The 13358-nt window shown below is 51.4% G+C and overlaps 1 protein-coding gene across 3 annotated transcripts in view; it reads right to left on the reverse strand.

The window, feature by feature from the left end:
• LOC116432573 (signal-induced proliferation-associated 1-like protein 2) overlaps positions 1-13358 on the reverse strand; it is a 41926-nt gene that overhangs the window by 12937 nt on the left and 15631 nt on the right. For 2 of the 3 annotated variants that reach the window (XM_031989651.2, XM_031989650.2), the window contains exons 2-7: positions 2823-3000; positions 2273-2749; positions 1931-2179; positions 1071-1469; positions 780-991; positions 2-243 (exon numbers count right to left, since the gene is read on the reverse strand). In XM_031989651.2, the coding sequence (XP_031845511.2) occupies positions 2-243; positions 780-991; positions 1071-1469; positions 1931-2179; positions 2273-2749; positions 2823-2991 (1748 nt within the window). In that variant the 5' untranslated portion in view covers positions 2992-3000. Of the gene's footprint in view, position 1; positions 244-779; positions 992-1070; positions 1470-1930; positions 2180-2272; positions 2750-2822; positions 3001-13358 lie in introns of those variants that run through there. The other variant, XM_076370459.1, reaches the window with a different exon arrangement.

Below are 13358 nucleotides of genomic sequence, written 5' to 3' on the forward strand. Positions count from 1 at the left end.
CCTGTGCGCCGCGTTCTCGGCGTTGATTACTTTCGCCAGCACGAAATCGGCGAATGCTTTCCCCTTGACGAAAGTGGCGCCGGGCGGCACGGGTGGTCCGAAAATCGGCACCTCCTTGCTCCTCGACACAGCCACGCTGTACTGGGTGTTATCGGAACAGGGATTCACGGCTCGGATCACGATGAACACGTGCTGAAACTGCGAGCGTATCCTCCGCGGACTGAACGGCAACGCGCCCGGCTCCTGTAATTTCACGCGAACGTTCTCTATGCGTTACGTGAATGTTAATTCATCGGTGGCTTTCGGGTCAGAACCGTGTACAACCAATCAATCATTGCAGCTGACTTCAGGGGTTAACATTAGAACTACCAGAGAGATCAAAATAACCCATTCCTGACTGCATTTTTAACACTTTGCAGTTCTATGTCAGACTCGACATTCTATTTTATTGCAACCTCTACCTGTTTTAACAATTTTTTCTATATTTATTTGTAGTATCACAATTGCACCATTTAAATAATAAAATAGTTCTATCACTTAATTTATTTAAGGTATTCCTTTATGTTAGTTGCAAGAAATATCATTGACATTTCATCAGAAAGTAATGAATATGTATTGAGAAAAATATTTTCGTTAAATTAGTTTCAAACATCACCTATATCTCATCATAAAATATTGAATACTTCCATTGAGAAGCTTCCAAGTGCAAAGGGTTAAAGCTACTCCCGATATGATCTCCAATCGACGACATCCATCAGCCACCGCGATCCTCCGTTTACCTGGAAAACTATCGTGACGATGTCGTTTCCGATGTGCCTCTTCCTAAGCAGCTGCTGCCTGTTGTTCGGCGTGAAAGGCAGCATGGTGGACACGTGGAAGGTCACTTCCGCCCCCCGGTGCGTCGCGGCGACGGCGTGGGTGCCCGTGGAGTCGGTCCTCGTGTCCAAACCAGCCTTGTACCCCTCGAACCCGCGCAGCCGTATCCTCTGGCCTGTTTTCAGTGACACAAGACACACGATCATCGCGGCTGGCCAGAGGCGCGCCGGTGAAATCCGCGTCGGCCCGCTTACCGATAGCGTCGAGGAACTCGAGGAACGCCGGGCCGGCGTGCTGGTTGTTGTACATCTCCTCCTCGGTCCTCTGGCCGGATCTGCAGTACAGCACGCCGACCTTGTACCTGCTCGAGAGTCCTTGCTCGTCCAGCCTGGCGAGGGCCTCCTCCGCGGCGGGCGCGCCCAGCCTGAGGCAGGCGAGCTGCACTTCCGGCGCGACCAGCTCCAGAAGCTCCCTCGTCGGCAGCCGATTCCCCTGCGGCCTGATACCCAGAGCCTCCTCTGGCACCGAGCCGCGCAGCGTTAGGAGTTCCGAGGTGCGGACGATGATCCTGTACTGGCCCGCGTCCTTCCGCACGCTGATGGCCACCGGACCCAACTGCTCGTCCATGCCGAACCAGTTCTGGTGCTCTCGACCTGCGAACAAGTTCCGTGGATAGTTGAGGAGGTGCGATGGAAGCGGAGGTAATTAAGTAATTGGAGGGTTTGTACTAGGGATATTTTAATATTTGATGGTGAGCTTTCCTGTATCGAGGTGTTACAAGGTTCAATGTTAAATATCAGATCTTAGTTTTACCGGGTGAAACCAAGGTGATTGAGAGATCTCTCGAGTGCAAAGGGTGTCCCCACAGTAACCGATTTGAACCCCTTGCCTTACAATATTGTTAGACAGTAGCTTTCTAGCATGATTCAACAGTTTATACTAAATCCCATAGCAAGACAATGGAATATTTTTTGTTACTACTGTAGTACTAACAATAGTTCCAACAGATATACCTACTGAATTCAATCGTAAGGAATTAACAAGGTTCCATCAGAATCAGTTACTACAGGGTCGCACCGACAAATCGGCCTTACCAGTCGAAAAGCAAACTCACCGAGGAAGTATCGTCTGTAATAGTGTGCGCCTTCGTCGACGCTCTCGATGGGTAGCAGCCTCTTCTGCAGCGGGCAAGCGTGCTTCCATAGCGTCTCGCCGGGCGCCGGCTCCAAGACCGCGATGCCGTAGGATAAAGGCGGTCTGTGAACGCCGTTGCCTTGTGTGCAACGCGTCAGACTCACTTCTCGTTCCCCTTCGCCGCCAGTCTCGTTTCGGAAGAACGGGCACGACTCCAAGAGATCGTTACCTGCGACCAGATGACACAGCCTCTGACGATCTTGTTCGAACTGTTCCGCGATCGATGCGAATCGCGAGGATGGAGGGAAAAGACGAGAGATACCTTTCCCGTCGCCGGCGTCCTCTTCCGGTGTCTCGTCGGGGGTGGACGCCCTGAAGGAGCTGGCCGCCGACGCGCCGGTCGCGGTGTTCCTGCGCCTAGCCAAGAGGATGCCCCTCAGCTTCGCCGCGTAGCCGAGGTTCGCGGTGAGCGACTGGCAGTCGTAGTGCGCGAACGCGCGTCGCCTGTGCCTCTCCTCGACGTCCGCCGACACGACGGGGCTGGTGCTGCAGCTGTCCTCCATCGCCCGCGGCGGTTTCGCGCCCCACAATCTGTTCAACTTGAGCCGCAGCTTCGGACTGGAGCCGCCGGTCGGCCCGCAGACCTCGTCCGCGTCGATCGGCTGTCCGTCCGGGACGCGTCGCAGATAATCGACGCTGACCGAGTTCCGTTGATCCGACGGGGACGGCCGCAGCTCCTGCAGCATCGCGAACAAGTTCTCGCCGACCGTCACGGACTGGGCCACCGCGTCGATGCTTCCTAAGAGACGGCGGGATCAGTCCACCGGTCGGTGATCGACGATTTCGCGTTCGAGGCGATGTCTCCTACTTACCGTGGGACCCATACTCCCTTCTCAACGGCGTTTCCGCCACTCGCGACGCGGGGTCCGGGCTGTGCGGCAGCTCCAAGCTGGAATTCGACCTGTGAAGCGCCAATCCACGACCCACGCGGCTGCTCGGCCCTCCGCTGCCGCCACTGTGTATCGGCAGGCTCGCGATCATCTCTTCATTCTGTCGACAGACACGGAAACGCGGATTCGTCTTGCGTTACTCTCGTCGGAATCGATCTCGAAATCGAATGGGAATGAGTATACGGGACTGACTCGAATCACCTATCTTCTCTATACTCGAACACGCGGTCCACTCGGATCTACACTAGGCTAGGTTCTGGATATCAGGGGAAACCGTGTCACGATCGGAGTCGCCGATCTTTTAGTCCTCTCCCTGATCGAATGTTGCTCGTGTGTACAGAATTCAGTTTAGAGACTACAATCGACAACACGTGTAGGAAACAGTTATTGAAAATCGAGTCCTCGAGAATATATTTGAGAACCATCGAATTCAAGGACTAAGCAGATCGGTCGATCTACACGCCTACAGGCTAGGTTCTGGTCGTCAGAGGAAACCGTGTCCATGATTCGAGTCGCCGATCGTTTAGTCCTCTCCGCTTCTGATTAAATATGTTACTCATATGTACAGAATTCAATTTCGTATAGGAAACAGTTGTTCAAAATCAAGTTCTCGAGAATATCTTTGAGAACCACCGAATTCGAGGACTAAGCAGATCGGTCGATCCACGATCGGTCCTCCCTAGTTATCGACTACGGAGTCGAAGTTATGAGGAACAAGAGACGGAGGTGGAAAGTGGATGGCAATTAACTCGCGCCGAGATCTAGCCCGCGAAACGGCAACCGTTTATCGCCGTTTGAAACGCGATACTCGCGCGGAGCCGCGCGAACTCCCGCCTCGCCGATGAAACCGGGACGCGCGTCGTGCACCTGCCTCCGCGGTTTAAGCAGCTTTCACATCGTACGCACGCCGGCACGCACGCGTTGAAACGAGAGAATCACGATCGCGTACGGCCGGTGCGAGCGGAGTAATCGGTGAATCGCGGTCAGACCGTCGAATTTTATGGCGCGAGACGGAGGAAGGGACGAGTCGGTTCCGCGGCGGCGATCGAGATCGCGGAGGTCGCGGCGGACGCGTGGACGAGCGCCGTGAGTCAGCCTTTAATCCTGTACCGTTGCTCGATTCTGCAAATGTGCTCGGTGAATGAGCGATTCCATTGTTACCTCGGAACCGGTATCCCGTCCGTGCGCGTCGCAGGATTCGAGCCGAGCGGAGATTAATCGGTAGCGCGAGATCGCGTGATCCGAGCGTCGCAGGTTCTTCTGGTTCCATCGAGGGAACTCTGTCCGCTCGTGGGAAGAACTTCGAACGATTTCCAGTGGTTTTAACCCTTTGCACTCGATTTCCTACAGTGAAGCTATAAATTTCGATATTTAACACGTTGAAAGCAAATCGAATTAATATAGTTCACTCAATTAAACGATGATTATTCGCAAACATTTCTATATTATAAATAATGCTACTCATTTCGGTGATGTTTAGATTGATGAACGTATAATGATAAAAATCCAATTGTCAAATGGTTTAATATTGTATTTTTTCCATTTTGTGGACTTTGCTGTATGAAATCGTGTGGCGTTCAACGTGTTAATGTTATACTTTGTATATCAATCTGAGAAATATTCATGTAAAATAGCTTTGTCTGTTAATTCGCGTGAATTTATCGTCGAGTTGGTTCTACAAAATATCGTCTTCATCTTATCAGAAAATGTTGAGATATTTCTAGTGAAGAACTTCGGAGTAAAGGGTTAAGAGATGCGCTGTGGGATATTCGCTCGATCCGAACGGTCGAACATTTTCCAAGTTTTACACGAATTGTGAGATTGCTGGAAGTGTCCTAATGATCTTATCCTTGAAGCACGCGGAGTGCTGAGCTACTCCGGAAGTTAGTCATCTACGACGCTTGACTTTTAACCCTTTGCACTCGAAAGCTTCTCACTGGAAATATTCAACAGTCCTCGACGAGATACTGACGACACTGTTTGAAACTAGTTTAACGACCATTCACGGATAAATTAAGTAACAAGGCTATTTTAGTTAAATATTTCACATAGTAACGCAAAGATTAATTTAGAATACTAAATATTCTACTTAGTTTTTGCTGTATCAAGTCATCTACATCATCAATATTCCTTATACTTGTATAACTGCTCGAGTAACTTTCTCATAGATCAAAATGCGCCTCGATATCTGTTCAAACACAGTGTCACGCTTTTGAGATTGTAATCCAAAAGTGAAATCTCCCCGAAACTTTCGGGATAGCTAATAAACAAAGTCATTAGTACATTGTTCCTCGCGCATTCAGCTGCTCGGAGCACCGATAATTTTACAGTTTAGGTAAAACTTCGAAAACGGTCTCTCGATCTTCCAGATCGAGCGAATATTTCGCGACGCGTATTTCGATCGTCGAACGCTCGAGACGAGTCGGAACGACGGATGCGACGGCGATGACGGACGATCGGAAAGATACAGCTCGCAGGTATTTGGCACGCTCGACGATCGACGATCGGATTCCGCGCGCGTCGCTTCGCCGCTTGCACGCGCCCGACGTGCCACCCGTGCCGCTTCATCCGTGGATCATCGTCCTCACGGATGGATCCTTATCGATCCCGCGACCCTAATCCCTATTCGATCCGACACGCGACGGGGATCGCGTGTGGAGACCGAGCGGTGCGGAGCCTCGGTGCTTCTCTCGGCTAATCGCGTTTCTTGGCCGCTTCGCGTCGCCTTTTCCAGCTCCGACCGAGCGCGAAACCGTGCGAAACTTCTCGGGATACCGTTTCTCTCGGGAGATCGTCCGAGGACGAAGGAACTCGTCGATCGAACGGACGGTTCGGGTTATTCCAGCAGTATTATAGGGAACAGGGACTTGTGCTTATAATTATGAAAGTGGTCTGAGTCGAAATTTAACCATATGTTGCCAATATGCCATATAAATCCGCTTCAAATATTTCCGAATCTTGTACTACAGAGAACGCAAAAGTTCTCAAAATAGACGACGCTTTGACTAAAATCGACAATCATATCTAACAACACAGAAACCATCGAAGGATTAACACTTTGCACTCGGAAGTATTTCGTTAGCAATAACATTTTCTAACTAGACAAAGACGATGGTATTTTTTAAATGAATCCAAAGAGAAATCACAGGTGAATTGAGAAACAACGCTTTTTTATCACATCGCGCACCGATGCATTGTACATAGTTCAATATTAAATATTAAATTTTCTACCTTTACTGTTCGGCCACGTGAATGTTAAGATAATTGAAATGAAATCAATTCATTTAAGTCAACGCCTCTTTCTTGTTAATTACGGCCATTCTACTATATAAATCGTAAAGCAGAGATAAAGAGATGCAACGACGAACGCAATGTCCCAAAATCGGTCCGCACGGAATCTCCAAGCGTTCGATATACAATTCAGCTCCGGCCGGCGAAGGTTCTACCCGTTCCGAAGAATCTCCGCGCGCGAGGGGACGTTTACTTTCATTCTCCCCGTTCGCGTGTCCTCGCGCTCGTACGGGCGATTCGAACGCCGAACGAACCACTTACGAGCCGGAAATCCGGGCTAATTAGCGGATCCAATTAAAGCGTTCGCCCGATCGTCGAGACGTTCGGTCGCGTGGCTCGAACGGCCCGATAAAGCTCGAGGTCGCGGGAAACCGGCGAACAATCGGCGATCGGTGTCGCGTGCTCCTGTTCTAATAACGGTAACGGGATTACGTGTTCCGCGGATTACGTCGCGCCGCAAGGAATCCCATTCTCGACCGTTTCGAAAACGATCGAAGTACGAGATCGTACGAACAGGTCCCACTCGTAGAAACCGGAAGACCACCGTCGAAACTCCACTGCGCGATCGTCTAAGAAGATCGAGACAAAAGTTCAGCGAGATCGTCGAGGAAGGAGGCCTGCGATCGGAGTCGATTTCTCGACGAGCGTCGTTCGGTGTCCAGTGTATCGAGTTCTCTGCAGTCGAGGATAGTCGAGGACAGTCGAGCACGGTCGAGGATCGGCGTGGTTGCGCTCCGACTAGGCACCGAACTCGTACAACGAGTTTTCCTCGCGGATTGTGGGAACGCTCGAGGTGCGTGCAACCGCAAACCCGCCTGTCCCCTTCCCCGTCCGTCGACGCGACGACGGATGGACTCATCATCGGGCGCACAATGCGTACTTACTTCGCGGCGCGGTGCCTCGCGCGCTCCGCTTGCGAAACGCCCGGGATCCCCTGCTCGCGGCACCGTGCGAACGTTGCACGAGCATGAAACCGCGCGGCGTCGGGGTATCCGTTGTCGGACACGTTCCGAGATCTGGTCCGATAAGTTTCACGGACGGCCTGCTCGCGATGACCGGGTCATACGAGTCGTTTCGCGCGGCTCCGCTCGCCGCTGCGCCCGCAGATCGCGCGGACCGCGGATCGCCGTAGAACACCGATCATCCGAACTAGTTATGTAAATGCCCGTGCATTCTCGGCGAGATCTACGCGCGTCGAGCCGCCAGCACGGGCGTTGCGGTTCGATTCGTCGCCGCGTCCCGTTTCGTTCTCGCATTCCTCGCGTTCCCCGCGACGCGATCGCTCGCTCCACGTACGCGACGGTTTCTTTCGTCGCCGATTGTCGACGGCTTCCTCCGTCGAGCCGGAATTCGGCGTTCCGAGCATTCGGGAGCGAGTTCGCGCGGAGCCTAGAATTCCACTGTCCGCATTAGGAAAATTCAAGGTTAATGTTGTTGCTAAGTAGTCTCTATAGAATGATTTTCATTCGGACAATAACGATTCGGATAAATTCTGTTTCTCTGTTTATACAACGTTCGAAGCGCGGAATAAGCATTGTCATTGAAAGAACTTCATAACAGCCCCGTAACGTAAAGAAAATATCACCACTATGTTTAGATCTACACCTTACTTTTGTCTGAAGGATTTTGTTTGTATTACTCATACTTTGAAACAGTAATACTACCGAGTAAGAGTGACTCACTTCCAACTCGTACGTTCCTTGAGATTCGAAGGGTCTCCTACTCTTGTATGCGAACACGCGGATCTGATTGAAAGTCTTCCGCGAAAAAGCGTTCATCATTGAAATACTTGAGTAATAAACATTCCGAAGTGGGTCGAGTCGACTCGCCCGGTGGTTTTTAGTGTTAAGTTATCGAGTTTTTCGCAGAAAACAGCCGGCCAGCCGCGCAGCGCGTCGGGACTGGCGTCGGGAAATGCTAATTGCGGCGGAGTCGTAAGAATATTTAACCAGGCTGCGCGAGGATCGCGTTCTCCATGGGAACGGCGAACAATTACTTTTTTCTCCGCGATTACCATTCAGCGAGTTTTCCGGCGCGGCGTGGAAGGGAGTCACGCGTTTTTTCCACGGGTCCCTCGAGCGTAAACCCGCGGCCGTATAAAGCCGCGCTGGATGGAATATTATTTCGCCCCTTTCTGGGATCGTAAACGGGCCCCGCGCAACAGAGATCGTAACAACATCGAGCGCCATTATCGTGGTAAAATTCCGCTTTTTCCTGCCGGTTTCCGCCCGTTGATCGCGGCCGCGATGTAACCGCTCCGCGCTCTATGCAACGCGGCGACTAATTATCTCCCCGCTTCTTAATCGCGCGAACCCGCCGGCTGAAAGTTGCGCGATAGAGACCAGCTACTTAACGCCGTTCACGCTTTCCCGTCGCGGTTCCCGGGCATTCCCGGCTAATTCCCTATGAGGCGCGACTAATGGGCTGCCCGGAGTGTCGGGCGAGCGGAAAAATCGCCGGCGATTCGAACGCGCCGCGCGCTGGAACATTGCGACGGTACGAGACGAGACTCGACACCCCGATTCGGAGCCGAGGGGCATGGGAACGAGCGATCATTGTCGATTGTTCCTCGTGGAAAAGCCTTCGTTGTCCCGCGATTTACAATCGAGCTCGTAAATAACCGCGCCGCAATTAGCCGAGCCGACGACAGGCTCCGGAAGGCTGAGGAATGAAAGGCAACGGCCGAAGACGCGGCGAACGCGGGAGGAGGGCTCGCGATCGAGCGTAGAATCGTTGGCAAACCGAGCAACGAAGCGAGCAGCAACGCGCACGTTCGAGCGGCGCGCGTTCATCGCGATTCTACTGTTGTAACGGGAGAAGATGGAGGATGAGCCGGCGACGCCGGTGGCGATGGCGGTGCGATGGCGGTGCGATGGCGGTGCGATGGCGTCGCCGAACGCCGAGCCGAACGACGAGACGCTGCCGGAAAGCAGGCAGAAGCGTACGCGAAAATCGTTTCACTACCGTTCGCGGAGGAGGTCCGATGTATCTTCGAGACTCCAGCCGCGATTCGGCGTTTTTACGGCGGTTCGAACGCGAGAGGGACGACAGGAGGGACGGAGAACGCCGCGGCTACCGGGCGCGTATGGTTGCCACATGTTGCTGTAAATTCGCGCGCGCCGGAGGATCGTTAAGCCGGGGGAAAAAGCGAGTCTCACGCGGCGCGGCGGCGAAATACTGGCGCCATCGCATCGCATCGTCGCTCGACGATTACTTGTTTATTCGCGTTGTTTATGACTATTATTATTGTTTATTATCGAGGATGTTATGGCTGGACGACTGCCGATACACGTCTGCGACGAGCCGCGTCGCGGTGATTCACCGTTTTCGGGCATTCTCGACGGAGCTGTGAGTTCTGAGTCACGATCGGAGTTCGCATCTAAGGCCCCCATACGCGTGGAGACTTGCGGCGATGCAGGCACCGCTACAATGGGTGTGTAAGCGTAACAAGGTTTTATTATGCACGCTGCAGTCGGAGAGGAAGCGAGACAGGCGCAAATCTATCGATTGCAGCGATGCAAGTTTCAAGGTGTACGGTCTTAATTGGCCATGACTTCTAAATAACTTATTTTATTGTTATAATATTATTCATCGTCGTTATCATGCGAACTTGAAACTCATCTTCGAAGGGCCATCGTCAAAAAATCCACGAGGGTTTTCCATTTCTAGATACGTAAACACTGCACAGGCTTTCCTTCGGAAACCGATTTCCACGTGCAACTCTCTCCTTGTTAGACTCGGTAGCTTCGCGAGCAATTTATCACCGTCTCGATATCGACGTGCATACTCTCGTTACCGAGTTTCCCGATCAGTCCGACACCGACGACGAGCATCCTCGAAGGAAACGGGCCGCGAGAGAGAGAGAGAAGCGAAGCGGCGAGAAAAAAGATAAAGAAGACCCGGAGACGGCGAGCGAACGGCCGAAATTCTTCTCGCGTGCTCGACTATGGTATACTGGTAAGCTTTCAGGAATGCGTTCTCTCAAATTGGGACAATTGAAGAGGAATGCGGGTCCCGACCGGCAGGACGGCGGAGCAGGACGGCGGAGCGGGCCGGCCGACCAGCATGGAGCGGCGCGGCGACGACCGGCCGACCGGCATCGAGAAACTCTTTCTTTTCCATCCCCGGGACCTCCTACGAGAGCTCGGCTATGCACCGGCGCACACCTAAAACGTCCACCCATTCGCGAACTCGGATCTCGATCGGTTACGCGCGCGCGGGGCTCTCGAACCGAGCCGCATCGCGCATATTTCTTTTCTTACGTAACGCGAGTTTGATCTCCCGCCGCGAACGTCGCATTCCATTCCTGTCCCGCATTCGGCCACGGTCCGACGCCGATTCACCGAATCGATGCGGAGGAAGAAGAAGAAGAAGAAGAAGAAGAAGAAGAAGACGAAGAAAAGGAAGAAGGCAGCACGGTACCCAACGATCCTCCGAGCGATATCGGATTCATCCCCGTGTCCGCGCGCATCTACCTGTTCACCGATCTCCTCGGGACACCTCGGTGGTTCCCCGGCGAGCGGATTCCCGGGGGTTTCCCTCGATCCCTCGAACTTCCGAGCGTCCTTCCTGCTCTTCCTCGGGGACGGCGTCAGACGCTTCACCGCGCACAACAGATTATCCAGGATTTTCACCGACATCCTCTCCGGGAGGGAACGCACGATTCTACGGGAACGACTCCTCGCGGATCCGACCGAGCCGACGACGGACAAGAGAATATCTACGGCGAACAATAGTTGAATCGCGAACGGTCTCGGAGCCGGTACGCGCGTGTTCCGACACGTTTCGAACGAGCAACCGTGAAGGGGATGCGAGCTGGAGACCCCTCCCCTCGGTCGTACATCGATCGCAATCGACGTCGACGATCGTCGGGCCTAACGGCCGGCGAATAAGGTGGCCAGATAGGTTTCTTCTGTGATTATAGGTCGAAAGGATAACTCTCGCGAAACGAGTCGTTGATCTACATTTTCAATCCCCGCCTGAGGTTATGCTTGATGTATTGGTTGTAAGTATCAGTTATTAGTACCTTGGTACCGGTGCTAGGTAAGTGAAATACCGGACTGTACAATCTTATAGTTCATTTGGCAAACTGCGGCCCTAGTCAGAGCCGAAGGATCGTTGCCACGAATGAACTCTTTAAAAACGAAGGACTTTTTCAAAATTTAGTGTAGAGTCAAAGATAGGTATTTGAATATCATGTATACTGCGTTTAATTTTAATTGATTGTAAAAGTGACGGTCGCATACGTCCCATATGGCCTGAACGGAAAATCAAAAAAATGGTCCGGCACGGAACGTGTTAATGTGAGAAGTAATTATTATAATATCCCGAGAAGAGAAAACTCTATGAATTTCATTCGAATAAATTACCACAGTCGAAAACTAAATCATCCGGACTCGCATCTAGGTCTTCGGTGCTCTAATCGTCATTTTTCCACGGCTCGTCCGATGGAAAGCGGCGATAAGCCGAGCCTCTCAGTGTTCCAATGTTCGAATGCAACACCCAGACGATCGTCGTTTCATCGTAGACGGCGAAACGGTGCGCGGAACGATAAACGGCGAGCATCGAACGGCGATCGCGTAGCTGTTCTCGGCTTATCGCGACCGCTTATTAAATATTTGACGACGAAACCGGAGCCTTCCATCTTCGCGCGGCGATTGCTTCTGAATCGGTCGACTGTGTCGAGAAAATCGATCGAATCTGGTCCGCACAACGGCGTCGTTTACCGTCGAGTGAGCGGAGATTGGATTCGCGAATACTCCGTTTAGCAGTAAATCTGAAGAGGCGGCGATCGTGAAAAGTTGCTTAGACGCGTACCAAGAATGAACTAGTTAACACTAAAACTACCGAGTACATCAATTGACATTCTAAAATTTCGCTATAGAAACTCCAAGGGTACGACTGTTCAGACTTTCATTGATTTACAATTCAATTTTCATAGTGCTGAATGAATTTCTTTAATAATTCCTCAAAGAAACATTTGTCACCTTTCTAATAATTGCAAAAAGAAGACATCAGGCATGGGTCATTTGACCCCTCTGGTAGTTTTAGTGTTAACAAGGAAATAATTTTTTTTACCCATCGCCGATTTTAAAAAGGCGACGCATACCAAGAATGAACTAGTTAACAGGAAAATAATTGCGTTCGCCCATCATCGATTTCAAAGTGAACGTCGACGTGTTAATCGCTAATTCTAATGTTGTTTGGGTCTGTTGTGACACGGTAACCGATGTTACACGAACCGCTCCGAATTCCCGCGGGGGTGAACGTGTTAACGTTATCGTTCCGGCCTCGTTTCGAGTCGAGTGACGCGGCAGGAGGCAAATCGCCGAGGTGGCTTCTTCGTCTCCAGCGTCTTCGGCGTCTCCGGAGGTCCGAGGAACGAGGAGGCCGCACAAGGAGAGGGACAGACGTGAAAATCTGTTTTCGAATGACGCCCTATGCATGTTATAGTATGTGCATATCTATAAATGAAAAACCCCTATGGCTTTTGTAACAATGGTCCTTGGTTTTCGAGTAAATGGGTTTCATCCCTTAAGGGTAAGTCACCTCTGACGTGAGAGTACTTCGTTAATGTCAGTCAACAAGGCGATTCATATCGAAACTCGTCTATGGAATGTACGCACAATTGTCAGTTGAACATTGCTAACGAAGTGATTAGCATGCTCAGTGATGTAACAGTGCTTTTTAACCCTTGCGAGCGAAGATTCTTTGAAATAAGTAGAACATTCGGCAGATGAAGCTAAATTATACATCAATTGCTTCAGTAATAGAAGAAAAGTAAATGATGTACTTCGAATAATTCAATTTAGTATCCCAAATATGAACATTTCATCTCCCTAAATATTGATATTCGTCCGCAAAGGGTTAAGTTTGTACAGTGACTCGTCGATTCGAAATTTCGAAGGAATCCCGCGTTCGCGTTTATCGTTCAGTCACCGTGCGTCCGACGACAAACTATTCTTCCCTTCTGTCCTTTCCTCCCCTTCGCGCGGCCGTCTCTTTCCCCCGGTGCACGCTCGGCGTAGATACGATTAGCTTACAGGTCACGCGTGTGAAACGCTTGTTACGCAAGACCGACGTATCGGGTCAACGACTTCCTTTTTCTTCGTGTCCGAGCGAGAAATGAGAAAAGGAGCACCTCGCTCGGAGCGATCGCTCGATTAC

Source organism: Nomia melanderi, chromosome 9, assembly GCF_051020985.1.
Source record: "Nomia melanderi isolate GNS246 chromosome 9, iyNomMela1, whole genome shotgun sequence".
Lineage (NCBI taxonomy): Eukaryota > Metazoa > Arthropoda > Insecta > Hymenoptera > Halictidae > Nomia > Nomia melanderi.